General features: G+C 39.8%; 1 protein-coding gene across 4 annotated transcripts in view; it reads left to right on the top strand.

Moving 5' to 3' along the window:
• Positions 1-21,082, top strand: part of MTA1 (metastasis associated 1) — an 86,865-nt gene that overhangs the window by 9,662 nt on the left and 56,121 nt on the right. For 2 of the 4 annotated variants that reach the window (XM_074876810.1, XM_074876807.1), the window contains exons 1-5: positions 9,362-9,556; positions 9,779-9,846; positions 12,251-12,344; positions 20,171-20,297; positions 20,467-20,530. In XM_074876810.1, the coding sequence (XP_074732911.1) occupies positions 9,502-9,556; positions 9,779-9,846; positions 12,251-12,344; positions 20,171-20,297; positions 20,467-20,530 (408 nt within the window). In that variant the 5' untranslated portion in view covers positions 9,362-9,501. Of the gene's footprint in view, positions 1-9,358; positions 9,557-9,778; positions 9,847-12,250; positions 12,345-20,170; positions 20,298-20,466; positions 20,531-21,082 lie in introns of those variants that run through there. The other 2 variants (XM_074876811.1, XM_074876809.1) reach the window with 2 other exon arrangements.

Here is a 21,082-nt window from a genome sequence, read left to right as displayed (position 1 = left end):
ATTAACACTGGTGCAGATGAAATTACGTAGGCTCGCAACTTTGTTACTGCAGAAGATGTTTGTATAGCTATCCTTGGGAACTGAAGTGGCAGAAGAGGTAATACAGAACAGGCTTTGTGTCCGGAGGACTTCGAATCATGCTTAGATATCTCATGTGAAGCAGAGATTTAAAAAGTGGTTCTCCAGGAATATTTAGTGTATGCTTGTCATGCAGGAAGCTGGAGGGAGTTGACTTAGTGAAGCTAAAGGGTCAGTGCCGCATGCAAATGTGCCTCAGCTATAGCTGGTATATTGGGAGTGGATTAATTGAAATGGGTTTCCCGGTTCCTGCCATATAATTGATTTCTAGCAGCAGAATTGCTTCTTTATCCTCAGGGTAGTACTTTGGAAACTTAATTTTATTTCCAAGATTCTCAAAAATTCTCTTTTCAAGTCTTGTTTGTACACAGTCTCCATACCTTACCTTTAAGCTGGCATCACTGGTAGCAGTTGCTTCAGCATGGCATAGTTCTTATCTAAGAAGAGTGACCCATGAAGTGCAGCAGACACCCATAACCTCTTTTTCACAAGTACCAGCAGAGTGCTGTCCTTTGGGTTTTTCCACAGATCTTCTGCAACTGAAAAACAGCCAACAGTGCTGTGAGGAACAGAAATAAGAACATTGACTTTATCTAAAATTTCCATGAGGTGGTTCTTCTTCTTCTGCTCCCACTCCTTTGTAATTTTGCACTTCTACTGGGAAAGGTACCGTATGTAGGAACTCTGTGCCTCATCCAGAGCTGAGATCTTGAGTCTCTAGATTGTTGCTGCTAGGCAGAATACCTGCCTTCTTCCCCGGCAGAGAGGGTAAACGTTTGGGAAGACACTTGGTCATAATGAATCAGATGGAAAGTTAATCGAGCCTGGGACCTGCCTTGAACAGCACTGACAATAGAGGTGTTGGGAGGGGCATAGGAAAGCAAGCACTTCTGATAATTCCACCAAACACTGTGGAATCTCCAGTGATTTGCTTTAAAACCTAGTCTGTTAATTGTTTCTGAAATGGGAACCATTTCATATCTCTAATTGTCAGTCTTACCTTTCTCACTTTCTCTTGTAGTTTTAGTATCTATGTTTTTAAGATAGGGAACAGTGATCAGAACTTAATTATCTTTGAGACTTCTGTCCCTCTGTGAAATGTTTTAAATCAGACAAAGGGTTCAGGAGTTAATAGGGAAGAACTAATGCATGGATAATGGTGTTGCATAAACCTTGTTTCACTAAGAATCAGGCAAAAAAATTGTATGAGGTAGCTGGACAGGAATTTTTCTTCCTCCCTTTGACATGATAGAAAACAAAGAACAGAAGACCTTTGGGAAGTTCCAAATCCCTTAATGTTTCAGTTTAAACTGGATCAAGCAACCGTCAGTTTGTCCAAGCAAGTTGCATGTCATTAACTTAGGTTTTTTGCTCCAAAAAGGTAGAGAATATTTCTTAGCTTAAGTAGAGTTCTGTGTGGTAGATTATGAGGTTTTGGTTGTAACCATTACAGGTCCTTCAGAATTTTAGTTTTGGGTTTATTTGGGTGGGTTTTTTTGTAGTATCTCTTCCTACATGAGAAAAACTTGCACTGATAAAAGCTTGTATCAGCTTTTTTTATAGGTCTGCATAATTTGTAGTCCTGTTACATGAACCTTGCCATGAACAGCTTCTACTTTAGGGTAATGGTTTGGGGAATATTGAACCTGGATTTTTGGAGGCAAGTCAGAAAAACTGATATGTAGGTTTTGTCTCAAAACAGCCAAGTTATTTTGGCTGTCCCTTTCTAGATACAAGTTCTGCACATTTGGAAGAAAATGTGATGTGAACATTTTGTTTGCCATATGAATGTGTAGATAATCCTTGTTTCTTGAGCGTTTTACAGTTTGGGAATTTTTAAGGTGAGGAGATAAGAGCCTATTCCTGCTTCTTTATGTTCGTGGCTTTGATCACATTCTCCAGGGCAACACACCTTTAGAAATAAGAGTTAAGGCATTAGAAAAAGAGATGAATTAACAAACTCAAGAAAATCAACTGCCTGTTTCTTACAAGCATGCTGACTCTCAAAGTGTGGTATTAAAGTATGATAAAATAAGGTGTTGATATTTGCACTGATTATCAGCTGCTACCTATTTTCATACAGGTGTGTGTTTCATGAGGACTTGGCAAAAAGTACATGGGTTTCTCACTTGTGTATTTATGAATTTGTCACTTTTTTTTTTTTCCTTCTCACTGCTGGGGACCGGAATGGCATCTTGTTCTATGTTTTATTATTGAAAATAAGAGTAGATGCTGGTATGAAACTGAGAACATGGACTTCTGCCATGCGTTTTGAATATGTGAGGCTGAACTTCCTTTAGTACAAAGCAGTCTTGAGTGGCGCTTTTGCATGCATATGTGTGGAGATGCATGCTTGGAATTTGATTGTCGTTACAGAGGCTTTAGTTTATTAAATGAAACTGAGTTGTCCTTTCCTTGCACGTATCCGGGCTCTTCACTTTATAGCTCCAGGGTTCTTTCAAGTCATCTTGTTTTTCTTGGAGAAGGGTGGAAAGGGGAAGTTGAGCTGAACTGCATATCCTTGCATATGAACACCTATAAATTTATTCTTTCTTTTGAGTTTTACAGTATATTATATGAGCTGGTAGAATCTGGAGAGGCTGAATGCTTGCTCACCACTAAAGTGCTTGGCACATGGGTGTGATGATGATGTATTTGTGTTTTAATACCTAGGATGTTTTCTTCCCAGTACATCCCTGTAGGCTCAGGATTGTACAGGCACCCTTGTTACACTGTCTGCATGCCCTCCAGGAGGGTAAAAACAACTTTCCATTGTAAGGGCTGGTCTTGTAGGAGAAACAAACATTCATTTTACATGATTACAAAACAGCATTGTAAATTAAGATTTTCTATACATATAATTTCAGTGTGTAATTAATTAGACATAGCTGCTATTTTTGGAGGGAGTGTGCTCATGTAGCTCCCTGTGTAGGCCAACTCTCAACATCTACTGAACCTGGAAAGCTATGAGAGTCAGCAGAGGAGTCATGCTGTAGAAACTCCCAAGTGAAGACTATTAACTGCCAGGCTGAAGTAGGAAATCACGAAGGGAAGGGTAGGGCTGCAACAATTGCTTTAAGAGTATTTTCTGGCTTCAGCCTGAGAAGCTGCAAGTACATCAGAAGAATTTGGCTGTGGATCACTCTGCTTGTGTGTGGAGCCATCCCACCCTCCTTGAATGAAGGTTGCGATGTCTGTAGACCTGACTGTGACCTAAAACATTTGACCGACTGCCAGAGCCTGCTGGGTCCTGTGACCGGTAGCTCTTTAGGATGGCAGCCTTCATTGCTGAAGGAAACCTTGTCAGTGTTTACCCGTGGTTAGGGACAGGGTAGTTGCTGTTCTGGATGGGCGTGCACACACTGAGTTGGGCTGTCATTGCAAATTTATATCCAGGAAGTTTACTGCAGGCTTGGGGCTTAAGGAAGTGGTGCAGTGGTGTGTTAATCTTGATCCGTTGGTGAAACCAGGCTTTCTGCTTCAGCAGTGAGAACTTGTTGCTTAGGTCATTTTTCCCTGTTTTGTTGAGGCTAAGTCTTTTTATTGAGAATAGAGAGCTAATCTCAGGAGCATACTGTGTGAGCTGTGGATTTTTCTCATGAGCATGGTCCCTTTTGAGACGTGTCTCAGTTAAAGATTCCAGTGGAGGGTTATTTGTTTTAAATCTCTATCCTCATGAGCCTTTTGACTTGGTCATGTTGCTCAGAAGAGCAAAGCTAGCTCGATTTACCTGGGGTACCTCATCCTGCCCTTACTAAATGTAGTGATGGTTTGCTGTTAAGTGTATGGGTGGAGATTTCTGCAGGAGATGGTGCTTGCTTTTGCCATGTCCCTCGCTAGATGGCTATAGGTATTTCAGATGCTTGTGTGCCTGGGTTGTTCCATTTCCACTCCTTTGTTAAGGAGGTGAGCGATACTAGTGGTGTTGGCCATAGCACAGCAACCTGAGGATGAGGCAGCACGTATCCTGCGCGTGCAGTAGCCACAAATACTGCTATCCAGTAGATACGTATTGAACTTGTGCTGGCAGAGCGTCTTTAATACCTTTGTTGATCTGTAAAAGATGTTAATTGTAAATACCTGGTTGGTGTATACGGCTAGATGTATTGGACCTCTTCAGCCTTTTAGCAACAGAAACTGTTTCAGTTTTGCATTTCTGGTGATGAAAATATTGTGCTTGGAAGGCTTTCTCTGCTGAAACTCTATCTGTACTGTAACTAAACGTTTCATCAGGTGACAGCTGCTGTGAGTGTTGCTGTTCTTTGAACAGCCAGAGGCAATGGGACCTGGGCTCTTGTCAGGCCGGATTGTTTGACTTGTAGGCTGAAAGCAGTGTAGCCTCTCCAGCCTCCTCTTTCACAAGAATGTAGACCAGGAGGGACTGTATTATCCAAAATGTAAAGTGATTGACAGTTTCAGGATCAAGCTGCTGAATAGTTTGAAAACTGGAGCTTACTGAAAGAAACTAGCCCAAAGTTGAATTGGAAACCCAGAGTGTGACTTCCCATAAGAGAAGTCATAAAGTAAGCGGGTCATCATAAGTTTATGCACTCTCTTGACGCTCATCTTTAATTCAGGGCAGCAGCTTTGTGGATTGGGCAGAGGAAATAATTTGCAACTGTGAAGTTACTTCTTTATCACATGTCTGGAAATGCACATTGTACCCAACAGCAGTAGTGAGTGGGAAGAGGAAGGCTCCAGCCTCCCTCATGTCCTGAGTACGTCTGAAGGCTACTGCAGTACACAGTGTGTAAGACTTTCTGGAGGTAAGGTAGGGAGTGTTCAGCGGGGTCAGTCCTCAGAAGGTGCTTGTAGCTTGAAAGGCAAATGTAAATTGGGAAGGATAAAAATACTTTTGGGCATTTTTGCAACTTGATCACTTAAAAGCCTATAAGGTTATTAGGTAGCTCAGACATGTCTAATCTTATAAATATACGACCTTTAGACAGTGTGTGTTCTTTTGTGGTACCCTCTCCTGATTTTCTTTTCCATGAACCCATGTAGACTTAACAGCTGACATAAAGAGGGCAGAGGGGGAAGCTATTTTGCAATAATGCCTTAAAATCATATGAGAGCAAAAAGAAAGTCTGTTATGTTTATTGCTAATTGAGAACAATTATTTTACTGCCTTTGTGGAAAATTTCCATCTTCTGTGGTCTGTAGGCTGTTATTCTAGTTTTAGCTGCTGTACTGTTGCAAGTATGCTTGTGTCTGTGTGTTCTGGCAGTTCAGTACCTGTGTAATACAGCATTGCTTTCTGGTAAATTGTGCATATTCTTAACTTTGGAAAAAAAATGTTATGGGATATAAAGGCTTTTGGGGGGGATTTATGTATGTGGGTATTTCTGTTCTATAACAGCATAGGCAAGAGGAAGCAATACATCTTGAGTTTGAGTCAGAAGGTGGTGATACATGTGATGGTCTTTACTGTCTTGTGGTATTGCCACAATCCTCAGTCATTGCTTTAGCCTGATCACAGATAATTCTGTAACGTGCATGACTGATGCTGTTAATTACGATCATGATGTGGATGCATGGCTGATTAATTCAAGGATTGTGAGTTTAAACTGCAAGCTGTTGTGAAGGTATGGGATTGAGTCTCCAACTGCCTTTGTTCAGGCAGTTGGGTGGGAAGGGGTGAGCCTCATGCGTTTTATGGTGGTTGCTCTTTGTAAGGAGACGTGCCTGCCGTGCTAGTCCTTTTCTTCAATTGTCTAAGTAGGAAAGCAAATAAATTAGCAAGGATAGACAGTCTGTTCTGTTTGAAGGGTCTGACTTCTTTTGCTTGCTATAGGGCTCTACTTTTCTGTCCCTAGGCCTTATTTTTTGTTTTAGTGTAAGTGTACTCTTTCCTTCCTGTTCTGTGGTAGGAGCTGAGATGCCTATCTTCCTGTTTTTCAGAGGTTTGTTAATTTTGTCTCTTTCCCCATCCTCTCTATCAGCCCAGGGCACAGAGACTCTACTCTGGCAGTTGTGCACATACAGGATGTCTCCCATTGACAGCTGGATTGCAGCGGGTTTCTGCTATGCGATGTGCAGTTGTACCTACTGTCCTGAAAGCAAACTGGGAGAATAGTATTAGTTGGGTAGGCAGCATTAGAAGGATACACTTCCACGGTGTGGAGGAAGCTGGAGGTGAAGGGGAAGTGCTGCTCAAGGGGAGAGGAGGCGCTTTGGAGCGTAGGGGTCAATGGATCATGGTGCTGTACCTCCTCTAAACCCACTGCAGGAAACCAGCCTCCAGGGGTTTTGTTGTTTGTGGAACAATTTTAGAGGAGTGCTCTCACGTGCTAAAGCATCAGTTTGGAGACTGATTTGTTGAACTTAAATTTCTTTGTTGTACGTGTGGAACAGTAACTCGAGCGTTTCTCTGTTCAGGGCAGCATTTTAATTTTAGTTAAAGCATTTAAAATCTCTATGAAAAATGCAAATTACTCCCCTCTGATTTGTTCACATTCTGTGTTACGTGATTTGCTGTGCACTCTGCATTACTTGCGGAGAGGAAGAAACCCTTTTCCAGGTAATTTGAGATGGGAAATAGGTCTCCATTAGTTGCATAGCTACTGGTGAAATGCCTAACATAGTTGTGGGATTAGTCTAAAACACGGATGAGATGTACTGGGCTGTGCATTGGTGACTCGATGAAGTCATTAGCACTGGTCTAAGTATGTATCTGCAAGCTGTGTCATGGGTCAGCTCTTGTAGCATCCCGTGGGACAGTTGGGGTTCTGCCTTCCAGCCAGCAGCGTGCAGTTGGCTGTGCTGTGAGGTGTGTTTGCAGTTGCTGATCACGGAGAGTGGTTTTGGGGATGTTCCTGCTGCTGAGCAAAACAATGTTTCGGGGAGTTTATTATTCAAAACTGTTGGATACCGCTATGGGCTATTCTTTGGTAAACCATTCATCTGTGATTAAACTTCCTTTAAATCCACACCAGATTTTACAATCAATAAACTATAGTTACATGAAAAATCGAGTTAATGTTCACTTGAGGTAGAAAACGTGTCTGTGAGAATATATGCAGATATGTGCACACAAAAAAACTGTTAGAAAAAATGATGTGAACTATGAACATTTGTAGCAGTCACCTGAAACCCGTGGAATTAGAGACAAGGTTATATTTTCAAGACAGAGATTGACATTTCCTTTAGTTTTCATTTTCAGTCACAGTGTTCACAAATGTAAGATTTTTGCATCAGTGTCAGCCAAAGTACCTGAAGTGAGGGGTAACTGGTTGTCTTGGGAGTAACGAGAGGGGTCGGAGGAAAGGACTTGTCCTTTCTTCGGGTGATGGAGCCCTGAGGTGAGTGAGTTGTGGCTGGTGAGCTTGGAGGCACCTTGAAGCGTCCATATCCTCTACCTCAGCGCCCTTGTAGGGCATGGGTGGTTCTGCTGTGGAAGAGAAGATTTCTCTTTACTCTGCTGATCTGTAAATTGCTTAATGCCCGTCATTGTTATTTCAGTCAGCAGTTGTTATTGCTGAAGCTGCCAAATATCTGTTTGGTTTTGTGACTTCTGGTAGAGTTGGTCATAGTAATGTTGAGCCTGTTGTTTCCCGTTTGGTGTGCCACACAGAGTGGGTGCTTGGGAGTGGAAGTTTAGGATCTGGTTACCTGGGTGTTTTAACCATTTCTGAGAACTTTGTTTTTCTACAGTGCAGATGTCTAATCAGAATTCTTTAGATGAGATCATTCTCCAGTCAAAAATCCATAGGGAAGTGATGTTTAAGAGAAATCGACTCTTGTAGTTGGGAAGAAAGTTTTGGAGTCGCTGAGATGCATGTTAGTGTGTGAAGATAGCTGGTGATCAGTCTGAGAGGTCTGGAGCACAGAATGCACACAAATATAAAAAATTGGGTGTGGTATTTCTATGCTTTATTAGCCGCGGTTACACTGCATGGTTAGGGAATCCAAGATGCACACTGAGTATTGGCATTGCTATCCAGTCACTCATCCCTTCAACCAAGACCATGCTGAGACTTCATTGTCAAGGTGTCTTTGCAACTCATGGCATATGACACATTTTTTTGAAAGATGAGCTTGGAAACCGTCTTTTACAATCTCAGAAGTGACAGTTTTTAACCCCTGAGATTCTTGACTTGTGCCCGCTGTCCTAAGGCAGCCCAGCCCTGTTGAAGGGTCAGGAGGGCACTTGAGTCGTTTGCAGGGAGTGGAAGCTGCAGGTCCCAGCGGTCGCTGCGCTGCGCTTGGGTCTCTCGGAGCAGGTAGCTTGGGCTGTTAACTCCGGGGGGACCTGCGGATAACGGGAGCTGTAGGCAGGGATTATTAAGCAATATTCAGAAATCATTGTAAGTTGCTATAAGTAAATAAGTTGCAAAGCAGGTGATCATTTCCTTGTATCAGCAGCAGTCGGAAAATACCGGTGACTGGAGTTTGAGTAGTGTTACGCGGGGAATTGGAAGGGCTGCTGTAGGACGTGGTGGGTGAATGCTCTCATGTCTCCCTGGCCACCCGACCGATAAGAGGGGAATTGGTAACTCTCATGGTGCAGCTTTTCAGGAGCAAGAGGCCCTTGGGGGGGGTGTCTTCCTTCCTCTGGGCTGGGGAGGAGGTAACAGTATCGCTGATGCCCACTGCCTTTTTAACACGCATTTCAGGGAGATTGAGGCTAACAGCTTCAGCCGTTGTCTCTATTTACAAAAGGCTACCACCGTTAAATGCCCATTCATCGCTGGAGCATCATGCTAATGTGTTCATTGCAGAAGATTACCGGAGTCGTGCCCGGGGGCTATGGGTGTTTTGCTCCAAACACAAATGAGCTGGGAAATCTGGAGGGAAATCCTCTTAAATTTAGTAGATAGTCTTGGAAGGAATCTTTGTTAGATCTGCATGCAAGGTCAGCACCTGAGGGCGTGTGGCTGCGGGGGATGGTGAATTCAGCCCTCTTTTTGCCTCACTTAAAGTTTAGGGTTTGGCTTCTGGGGTATTGGGAGATAAAGGCCAAATCCATTTAGGACTCTTTAGCTTCTGTTTCCTTACCTGTAAAAACTAGTGGTTAAACTTGAAGCTCAGTGATACCAAATAATTTATATGGCACTTCTTAATGTTTCTCTGATTTTTTTTGAAGGCACTACTTTGGGTAAAAAAACTCATTTTCTTCTTCTAAGATATTTATCCTGCCTGAAAATACGGGCATTACTGACCTGTTTAACTTACTATATGGAGTTTTTTGAGGGTATTCTGAGATAATATAGGTGTAAAAGGAAGCAGAGAAAAAGATGAGAAAGAGAGACTGAAACCATTTGTATTCTAAGTAAATGGGCAGTACATGTAAGCTGAGCTAGTGGGAAGAGGAAAGATCGTATATTGCTGGTGAGAAATGGCTAGATTTTGCTAAGCAGCAGCGAGTAAAGACAACAGTGTGATCAAAGTGGAAATAATCTGATCAGAGAGAGAAGGAAGATCATGTGCTTTGCTTTCCAGACTGACAGTAGAGCTCCATTTTTAATTTTTCCCAAAAGTGAGTTTATTGCCTTTAGACTGCACTCATATATGTTCCTTATACTGGCACTGATTTTGTATTTCCTTCCTTAAAATCCCGGATTTAGTAGGAACATTTGAAATACTGCTTGTGCCAAGAAATTAATTTGATATGGTGTGTCTAACAGGTATACATGTGAGGTTTTGATTCGATTTCTAGCAATTTAGCATATTTTAAAGAGTCTTTTTTTCTTTTTGTCAGATTATGTCTACTTCGAAAATTCTTCAAGTAACCCATATTTGATACGAAGAATAGAAGAGCTCAATAAGGTAAATAATTTCTTCCATCAAGTCTTTGAAGTTAATTGAATTTATGAACTGTTTGATTTGATTAAAATCAAAGCAATTCTTTAGCAGTACTCTGGTCATTAGAAGCTTAAAAATACTTTTGTTCTGATAATTTTCTGGAATGCTTTCTGACCAGCTAGATTGTTCTCCTTTAGCATGAAAGGACTGAGGGACAAGGGTAGGTCATTCTCAAGGTGATTATGCACACCTGTAGGGTAGGAGACTTCTGCAGTTCTTCAATTCTGTGCCAGGATCATTCGATATGAAGATAATAAAACAGCTTGCCTAGAGGATGGAGAGCTTTGTAATTCGATCTTTCTTGGGGGGAGATTCTTGCTCGACAGGAAGGTTTGGAACTATTATCTGCTTCCTCAGACTTTGTATTTGCTGGCTGTCTTCTGGGCCAGTGTATTATTTCATCTGCCAAATTTCCCCTTCATTGGGTCTAAAAGGGAAGCATGATAGCTTGTATGTGGGAAGCCAGCTGAAGCCCTCGATGCTGAAATTTTATCTAGTTGAGGAGGAAAGAGTCTTCTGAAGCCATTAGCTGTGTCCTAAACATGCCACTTTCTCAGGTTTAATACCAGCATGTCCATTGCAGCCCATACAGAAGGAATGTAACATTGCTGGTTTGGATTTGAATTTAAATTAACTGACTAAAATTAGATCTTTTTCTTCAGCCACGAGTGATGGAAAAACATGTCTTTCTAAAACAGTTATTTGGAAGAGAAAATATAATGACAAATAAAGAATCTGAAGGCTAGGACATTCTTGTAACCCCTTTGTGGTGGACGTCTTTTGCGGAAATACTTTGCCTCTCTTCCTTGAATGAAACAAGGGCGAATTCTTAAAATATTCCCAGTAGATCCATAGCCATCAGGTATCAGTAGCTGTAGTCCGTCAGTTACAGGGTGCAGATTTGTTAATCAACTTTCTAGGAAAGTGTTGTTCTCCCTTCCTTTCCCTCTTCATTCTTCCCCCCTTTGAAAAATGAACTTGCAGCCTGGATCTCTCATCTTGCTGCAGCTTTTGCTTGAGCTGTAATTTCTCTGACCTACTCTTTGAAATGGGTTTTTCAGGTTGAAATGAATCATGTATCTTGTGTTGCCTTTTTTCCCTGAGTGTAAGTGAAGCCTGGGCAATTAAGTGAAATAGATAATTCTACACTGTGGCTGTGTTTTAACAAGATGGCTCCTGCCTTTGTATTTTAGTTCCTCGAAATTTAAAAATTCTGAATTACTTAACAGAGAAGGATAGAAATCCTGCAGGCTCTGTACCAAAAGCTGGTAGGCTGCGAGGGGAAATACTTGTGCATGTATGTATTGTCTGACTTTTTTTCTTCGCGTTAGGAAAATTGGTATTGTGGAAGATGAAACTTCCTCCATTCAGATCTTAGCAACAAGCGTGTATATCAGTTTTTATTTTGTTTTCTTGTGGACAGATTGCTGGTGCACTGCCTTTTTTGGAGGCTTCCCAGAGGGGAATTTGTATCTTAGTCTTCTAGTTTCTTAAACTGTGTGCCATCATCATGGTTTTCAAGGACTCTTCAGTAGTAAGCTACAACTCTTTTAAGTTACATTTTCATTATTTGTTGATTTATTTGAGAGTCAGTAGATAGGCTGGGGCTGTTACAAACCAGTGTGTGTATTTTCCCTAGAGTCCGTATAAAGTCTGTTTCACAATTTGGCAGGTGCCATCTTATAAGTGATTGATCACCTATTTCATTATAAGAGTCCTAAGGAAAAAAATTCCAAACCTTTCAAAAATTCAAAATTTTTTTTGTATGTTGTCACTGGTGTAGAGTTTATTGCCTGGTGCAGCTTCCTTGGTTCTCCTTTTGGAATGATTTTTTGGTGGGGGTCATTGTTCAGCTCAGCAGAGCTGTCAAAGAAAGAAAATCTTATGTTATTTCTTTTGTGAAAGTAATAGTGGCTGGGTTCTTTCTTGCTTTCCTACTGTCCTACAGGGTTTGGAGAACAGCCTAAACCTGAACTCTGTTGTTCTATTTCACAGTTATTTTTATTAGGATTTTAAAGATGCTTTTGAATTCTACTTAATGTAGGCATCACCTGAAAAGTATCAGAGTGGCCTGTTAATACATTGTAGATGCAGGTAGGTGTTTCTTCTCACCATTTGAAACATCTGTAACTGCTAAAAATGGTGATCCTGCAGAAACAATTGGGAGGGAAGGGCCAAAGTTTCCCTACCCTGGAAGGGATCACACCAGGGTTTGTGTGTTAGATGATGTGTGTGCAGCTGGAGGGTGCTAAAAGGCGATGCTATGTAGCTCTTGTGCAAAATGCCAAATTACTTTTGAAGTTCCTAGTTCTGTGTGTGCAGTTCAGTTCTTTATTTGTGCTCATTTTTTTCTTTTTTCTCGTTTCAGACTGCCAATGGAAATGTGGAAGCAAAGGTGGTATGTTTCTACAGAAGAAGAGACATATCAAGTACACTTATTGTATTGGCAGACAAACATGCAAGTAAGCTTGTTTGTGTTCAGATTGCTTCTATAAAGAATTGCCAAACTTGGATAGAACTTTTATGTGCAGTTTCCCTTAAACCTTTTAAAACTTCACTTGGTGTATGGTTTGATTATGGTGGGGACAGGACTGAAGTTTTTGGTTAGGGCTGAATAAAGACATCTTATTTGCTCCACAGAAGTGAATTTCTTAATTTTTGGAGTGAGAGGAGGTATTCTCCCTGTCTCATATATTACTTCTCACAAATTATTTGGTTTTGTTAGTAGATTAAAAAAACCCCAAACCCTCAAACTTTCTTTGTGAGTAAATCAAATAGACTGATCATAGGAAACCGACTTAAAACATGGCCAGATTGAAACTTGGCTAACAGGAATTCTCCTTAAATTTCAATATTAATTATATTTTTTTAGTGAAATAACTTTCATCTGAACATGCTCAGTAAATACACTTCAAAAGCACTGCATTAGGACATACTATCACTATTTTGAATATTTCAAGTCCTTTTGCTAGGAAAAAAATGTCTATGCTGAGAGGAGACTTTGAGTACTGTAGTTACTTTCTGATTTAAAAAAAAGCATGAAACTAAACTATCATAAAATTCAGGGGATTGCTCATGCTACCTTACATCTGCCTCCCTTGCATGTATGCATTGTGTAACTAATTTCTTGATTTTTATTATTTTACAGAATGTTGTGTTTACTTATGTTGGCATTTACTCCTCTACCAAGGAGATCAGAGGCATGTGAGACAGCTAGCTGAGTAGAGATGGAAGTTTATTTCTAAACAAAAATTTAGTGTTACAATTCTCCCTCAATTATAGAAACAGTTTTAAAATACTAAAAAGTGTATCCAAAAAACAGTTAGGTGTCAGTATAGAATAGATGCTTGCCTATATAAATCTATAAGGCAGGATACTGCAAAAAAAATCAGATGGATTAAAGAAACCCAAACCAACACACAAAATAGATGACAAGTAACTGTAGATCTGTGTATTCTAAACTCCAAAGGAGGTGTGAACATGGTGCACTAGCTGGCTCTCAAGGGGAGCATCCATCTCTGGGGGAGAAATAGTGCAACATATTACGTGAAGTTGGACACTTTATCTGGGGTGCTTCCAGCCTGTTTGACTCCATTCTCGTTGCCAGTGAGGATTAGATTTAAGTTCATTGCACCTTCCTCTGCCAGTTCAGCATCCCTCTTGTCCCATCCTTGCAAGGTGATGGACACAGTACTAACAAAACAGATATGTTGAAAGGGGAAAAAAGACAAGCAGGTAGAGTTACTAAACTGTTTTCACTTGTAAACAATGGATTATGTGAGATGTAGCTGTTCAGATTGCTTAAAATTGAGGAAAAACCATGGACAGCAGTATCAATCCTTGTAATTCAAGGCACATACATAAATGAAGAAGCAGCAATCAGATCTGGGCATGTCAAAATTATGATTTAGCTGCCAAGCGTCATTGTCTTTTAATGTGCTTCTTGGTGTATATATGAATAGACCGTGATGTATATGTAATACACATCTACATAGTTGTACTGCATGGGGATTGATTAAATCAGATACTCAGTTTTAATAATGGATGTAATGTCTTGCTGTGTTCTCTCAGTGCTGTAGAGCCACTGGGGAAAACACACAGCAAAACTACCCCCTTATTGATAAATTGGAATATTTTCTGTTGTAGATTCAAGTCCCAATAAGTCCCTCCATTGCACCCATCACCATTGAGATGAGATTTGTCTGTGTTGCAGAATTGGGGTAGCAGGCAAGGCTTTTTTGGTATCTGTCTCTTCAGTGCAGCAGTATTCATTTTATCTGAGAATACTGAAGCTTAATAGGAGCTTCACCATAAACAACATGACTATTGATTGATTCCTTCATCTGTGTCTCACTTCACTAGATTTAGTAAAGTAAGCAGGTAAGAATGATCCAAAGAAACACATGTCTGAGGCTGAAAATGAAAAACATTTGAACCCATATAAACGCTCTTTGAACTTGCAAAGACTGATTTCTTTTTGTGATAAGAAATTTAAGTTGTTTTTTAAATGCAAACGAATAATTCATTGTTCATATGAACATATTATGTGTTTGAAAGACAGGAAAATTCTTCTATACCACAATCCTATTAATAGAGCCACCAGAGACAACCGATGCTGTCACTTAGTGTAAATTTCATTCGTAACTAACATTTTTTTCAGTATGTTTCTTTCTGGTGCAGAATAAAATTGCTACTAAATGACTTCCATTTATTTATATAGATGTGCTGTTGTGTGGCCTCTCTTCTTAAGGAGGGAGAAGAGAGTAAAATTAAGCTTTTGGACAGCCGTTAGTTCTTTACTCTGAAAAAAGAAATCTACATCCTGCATGATATAATGAAATTAAATTTTGTGGATGTTAAGATTCTAGCACAGATACCCAACACTGTCACTGACTTTGAGTTCATTTCCATAAAGTCTCCTGTTGCCTCATTTTGATGCATTTGCAGTAGATGTACGTATCTGCATCGCTGATCTTTTAACTGCCTTTGTTCAGCTGATTAATGGAGCTTTCTGACTGCAGACATTTCTGGATTCACAGAGTCTTCTGTTTAAGATGCCTTTATTTTAGACCTACTGTTGAGATCAGTGCAGTCAGAGAGCCAAGTAATGGGAAGATATGGCCAGAATGTGAATGGAAAAAGTATATGTATACTTTGTAGTATTTTTTCTCTTTCAATAAAGGAAGAAAAAAGATGTGATTGTGAAATGAATGTTGCAAAGTTTAAAAGAAAATTAAAAAACGCTTATGCTTTAGCTTGTATAATCCATCAGATATCTGAAAGAGGCAAGTCTGAGATATGTTGTCTTTTCTCATAACTCTTTATAAAGAGAAATGAGTTGTAAGCACCTTATTCTGTAGTTGGTGACTGTAAATTAGTACCTGATGTATGCAACCTGATTCTTGGATTTGATCTGTGATCCTACTATTTTTATCATGATATAAAGCTTGTCTGGGCTGTCCTATAAATCTTCAGCCTTACAATGGCCTCCATACACTGTTAGCACTTTTTATTCACAAGCCTCTTTTAATCACCTCACAAATTATTCTAGGGAATTTCTCCACCTGTTTCTGAAATGAACCTGCTTCACCAGTATGAGTCTATTTAATGTTCTTGCCCAGAGACTTTGTAGTGGTTTAAGATAGATATTGTATGCAAACAAGATTGCAGGCAGAACTTGATGGAAGAGAAGCAAGAAAGACAGTTTTACTCCTCAGGCTACTGTCGGATGCTGTGCCTATATATTTTCTATATATATAGTTTCTATATAATGTCTTACATAGTTTCTTACATAATTAAGTAAATATTTCTAACAGCAGGAACACAACCTCCTATCCTCCCTTCTAATGATCCACCCCCAACTATCTGCAGATACTTGTGACCTGTCTTATGACCACAGTTTTGGCTTCATTAAAAGTGTTTATCCTGACTTGTAAAACAATGAGTAGCTAGTTGGTAGTGGTTGGAGAACTGAGTAGTTAGTGCTGGCCGGTTTGGCAGGTTTATGGTTAGATTTCAGCAGCTGATGTTTGGGTGCCAGAGTGGTTTTGTAAATGCCAAAGCTTCTAAAAATAAATGTCTTGCAGCAGTGAGGTGTCATTGCTCAATCAGGCCCAGAGTTGCATGAGACCTGTGTGCCTAAACAGGTAGGGGTGGGGGGTCTGTTGAGTTTGGGTTCTTCTATGTTTTAGATAACACCAGTCTAAATGCAGTTTGACAACAGCTTCACAAATGAGGATTGGTTGGGGTTTTTTTTCTTCTGTTTTATTCTCTTTGTCCTCCATTTTCTCACACCACCACACATGCAGATTTAAGAGGAGTCAAATTCATTAACCCACTAATGACAGTTTGGCTCTGTTGTTAATGAAAGGAGGAAACTTTTTTTTTCTTCTGGGAGTGGTGCAGTGAGGACAGATATGCTAAGTGTCCAAAATAGTGCCTGCTCTTGGTGCTACCCGTAATAGTGGCCATGGCTGCAAAATATGGTCACAAGAAGTTTTTGGAAGGGATCGTAGTGGGATGTCTTGATAATGTGGCAAACTCCTCCTGAAGTGTCAAGGTATAAGGATTTCTATTTGTTAAAACTTTCACCATATTTTCTATAGGTACAAATCAGTATCTGTGTTTTGGTAGAGAGAAAATTAATAACGCTGAGGCTTAATATAGAGCATTTGAAACTGGACTTGGGTGAAGGAATGTGGTGGTGTATTGTTCATTTCTTCAAATGCAACACTTCTGTAATGTCCTTCCAAGCTGCTTAGTTGAGCTGTTAAAGCACCAAGAGTTTAAGCTTCCTTTGTTACCAAAGGAACTGTTGTGCAGGTCACTAGCACTGGCTTTACTGTGTTTCCCAATGTTTTGACCCCCTTTTTTTTTTTCTTTACCTGTTTTTGTTAGTGATAACCATGCTAACTAATTCTCCTGTTGCTACAGACTGTCTACCAAGCTGGACAACCTAGCGTGCTCTCTAAACCTAATTTCTGTATCTTGTTTGCCTTGTGCATTTCCAAATTGTGCCATGTAGCTGCTTGTATGACACCCAGAGAAAGGGCTGGTGCTTTCTGCCTCTGATGTTGTAGAGAGCCCAATATGATCTGTAGCAAATTGCTATTCTTTCTAGTGTCTAGCAAATATTGATGTTTAATTTCACATCTCATACACCCAGTCATTTTAAATTACAATTATTGCCTCTTGGGTTTCTCCTGCCAACTCGAAGTTTACTCTTTCTAATTATTTTTCCCCGTATATGTTAGCTTTCACATGAGTCTTGCTGTTTGTGTCCAATCTGCCCGTCTCTTGTTCCCGATATAAGTCGTCTTCAGGCTTTGTTAATGTGCTATTAATGATACTGTCATCAAATATCAAATAATACTTAATCTAGTACACTCCTTGCAGCATTCCACTGGCTACTTCTGCATAGCTGATATATTACTGTTTGTATTAAGACTAAATGTTTAGTTTTAAATCTGCATGAGCACATCTATCAAGCAGAGAGATTAATTTTTAAGTAAGGCTTTATGAGAGCATTGAAGTCCCAATATACTGCACCTACTGCATTCCCACACCACTTACTCTGCAGTACTGTAAAAATGCAGGCATGTCTTTCTGAAAAGATTTCTTATATATTTTATATATACGGTTGTATTTTTTGGAGACTTTGGTCCTTATTTCTCAGGGGTTGCCATTCTTGAGAAGGAAGTCTGCTTCACTTAGAGCTTGAGTGCTTGAACTACAGGAGGGTGAAACACAGATGTGTCACACAGGCTTGTCCTGGAACCTGAGGCTGGGCCAGCCCCTGTTGTGGTTTACAGTCTGACTTACGCCTTTGCTGTCTGCGCAGAGGTGGTGAGGTGGTATTAGTTACAGTTTTTGTCAAAGCCACTTTTGCGTGACTTTAGTAAGGCAGAGGGGTTCCTGTGCTGGATCCAGCCCTGTATTCTCTCCTTTCCTTGGTTCCAAGTACATTTGCCAGGTTCATTCTCTTCAGTACTAAATCATGGCTGTGAAAAAGGAGGGAAGACGTTTGTGTAGATTTGTTTGTTTGTTGTTTCTTGGAATATTCCTACCTTTGTATTTGAGAACTATGATAACTTTTACCTCTGTGTGTGGGGAGTTGTTACCTGTAGAAGTGTCTGTCTTTTTTTAAAGAAAAGTAGTATTGTGCTTTTTTATTTTGAAAGGCTGTGCATAGTGGAGCTGGCATAAGAAGAAAATGTGTGCTTCCCACCTTCCTTATTTTATTACAAAAGCTAGACCCATAAATAAAACACTAGTTGGAAGACAAGCCTACCTGAAGGGATGCAGTTCCAGAGATTAGCTTGGTTATGCTGGGTGGTTTCATTTTGTTTGTAGATCTGATTGGTACATAGTGGTTGATAGATATATTTTTTTAAAAAATGTATTTTCTAAAAGCTGTAGGCTATTAAATATACTGAAGATACTAAGTATTTTAGGTTGCTCCTTAGACTATTTTTCCTGCATTACACAGTGCACTGCTCTTTCTCCAAGAACTGTTGTAAGTGCAGGCATGAATGCCTTTTCATTTGTGTATCCTTCGGTTTTTAGGCAAGATAGCTTGGAACTACTGACTTGTTTGTGGATTGCTACTGGTATATTTATAGTGTAGGTCATCAGCCACAATACTAATTTTCAACTAAAACAGAATCCACTTCAGTAAATAAATTGCAGAACCATGAAACTGTGACACAAATGTAAATTTGGTGTTCTAGTTCCTAGGAAAATATTAAAATGTAAGTGCATGCTGCTGTATGCTTAACAGCTCATGTGGTGTAAGAGCTATTGTATGTTGTAGTCTGGTTTAATTATGCTACTATTTTTTTCCTTCCTTGCTGGAGCAGTTTACCTGAGGGGCATATAAACCATGGGTCTTTTTCCAGGACAGTAAAACAGTGATAAATTGCAGGGAACCTGAAGGGTACATAATTTTTTGTCACCCCCTTTGGCATAATAGTGGCCTATTTAAAACTAAATGCAATTTTAGTGTTTTATAAAATGGAGATATCTCTGCTTGCTGTATTTTGGGACAACTATGAGGATTATAGTTAACTAATCTTAAGGGTATATAAATCATAACTGTGCCTGTATGTGTTTCTGACTAGAAATGTTTCTTGGCAACAACCGTTGAATTAAGCTGCAGGCATAAGTCTGCTCTTTGAGAGTACTGCTGCCATAAAATGAGAGTTTTACAATTCATGTATGAGACTTTACAGCTCATTCTACTGCAGTCTGGGAAACTTTTCCCATGGTTTTGGAAAATACAATAACTGCCTTAATTTCTTAGAGAAGGAAAAAGTCTGATGGTTTCTTTCACAGCCCTTCATCATGGAGAAGCTTTTTCTCTTTTTGTCTTTTTTTTTTTTTTAATATTTTGCCTTTTACAGCTTTATCTTGCATAATTGACATGGTACTTGCTGATGAACACAAAACATATTAATAACTTCTTTCTTACAAGGAAGGTGCCTAGAGATGTGTTGGATCAGGTGTGTATTAGTGTGGATGTGATTTCATATGTTTACTTCGGCGTTCAATTAAAAACTGGTTAGATGGCGATTGGATAGCTCAAAGCCAGAGGTGGTGGATCCTGACTGCAGAATAAAGCCAGCTTTTGAAATGCAGGAGTACTCCAGTCCAATTCGTGTGGTGTGGTAGGGTAGAGTGGGGTGCAAGACTGGCCTCAGGCACTTCCATTCCAGTTAATCTTGTGACTGTGATCTATTGGCTGTGGTTGGGGTGAAGAGAATAAAATACACTAAATAAATAAACTAACCTTTTCAGTGGGCATTTCCTGCAAAAGCTGTTGAAGCTGGAATGGGACAGTGTAATATTCTGAAAGAGGAGTAGAGTCTAAGATAGCTGATGCCTGACAAAGAGGAAAGAGTTTCCTTTTACTGCCTCACACATCATATGTCAGCTTCTTGTTGATGAATATGATAGTGCAGTGATGGTCTCCAAGAGCAGCTCTCTTCAGAGCTTGTCTGTTGGTAGCAGATTTGTGTGACTTTCAGCTTGGTGAGCCAGTGTGACCTGTGTACCTGGAATGCTTTGATGCCAGTTGTGAATAAATGCGATTCTTCACAGCCATCATTTAAAGGATCTCTACTAATTATCTAATTGTTCAGTTGGCTGAAATGTGAGGATTCAGATGCAGTTAGATTTAATCTAAATAATGTATATTATTTAGCAAAGGTTTTGGAGCACCTCCTCCTGATTGGCTCAGAATCAGTACTTGCACTGTTCTTGATGATCCATGTTGTCTCTTTATAACTAGGAGAAATGGAAGAAGAGATGGAAAATCCAGAAATGGTTGATTTACCAGAGAAACAGAAGCATCAGCTACGACATCGTGAGTTGTTTCTCTCACGACAGCTGGAATCTCTGCCAGCCACACACATTAGGTAATGACTGTTTTCTTCCAGTGCTTTTTATTAAAAAAATAAAAAGGTATTATTATTCAGGTATTGTTCAATGTAAGATTAAATCCTGTGTACAACTGCAGTAATACCATCTTGTGAATCACATGAGCATTTAAGATGTTTTTTCATAAATGTGTTTCTCTTTTTTTAGAGGCAAATGCAGCGTTACTCTGTTAAATGAGACAGAATCCCTTAAATCATATCTGGAACGGGAGGTATGAACCATTTTGTGAATTGTCAAGCTTGAACAGTTTATTCTGGCTCAATTTAGGATTGGTGGCATTTAGCAAGTTTTCTAAAAAGAAGGTGGTTCTTTCATTTCTGGGCATTGACAGTGGGAAGCTTTAGGCTTCATGCAATTTTCAGTCTGATATAAAACTTTGTGGATCTAGTGGCCAGATCTGTTGTTTACATCTTTGTGACAGTAAGCTGCCTCTCCTTCTGTAAAGAGAGCCCTACTTGCTCATCAGCCTGGCAGTCTGAAAGTTCAAACCTGGAGTCTCATGCCCTATTTGCTTTATCCTGAAATGTTACAGATTTCTGTTAATATGGTTGAAGCTTTATCTTGCCTCAGATTTCGGAGGAGCTTAGTTCCCTGTTTTTTTGAGTTCACTGTTCAAAATAATCTACCTGTAGTCCTTCATATGCCACCACAGACACTTAGATCCTTGCAAAACTGCTTATCAGTTAACTTCTGTGTCCTGCAGAAATTTACCCAATCTGGCTCTTTAAAGGTACTTCAAACCGAATACTTGAAACTGAATTGT

This window comes from Strix uralensis, chromosome 8 (genome assembly GCF_047716275.1).
Source record: "Strix uralensis isolate ZFMK-TIS-50842 chromosome 8, bStrUra1, whole genome shotgun sequence".
NCBI lineage: Eukaryota > Metazoa > Chordata > Aves > Strigiformes > Strigidae > Strix > Strix uralensis.
The sequence above is the reverse complement of the archived record's forward strand: the minus strand, read 5'-3'. Positions and strand labels throughout refer to the sequence as shown.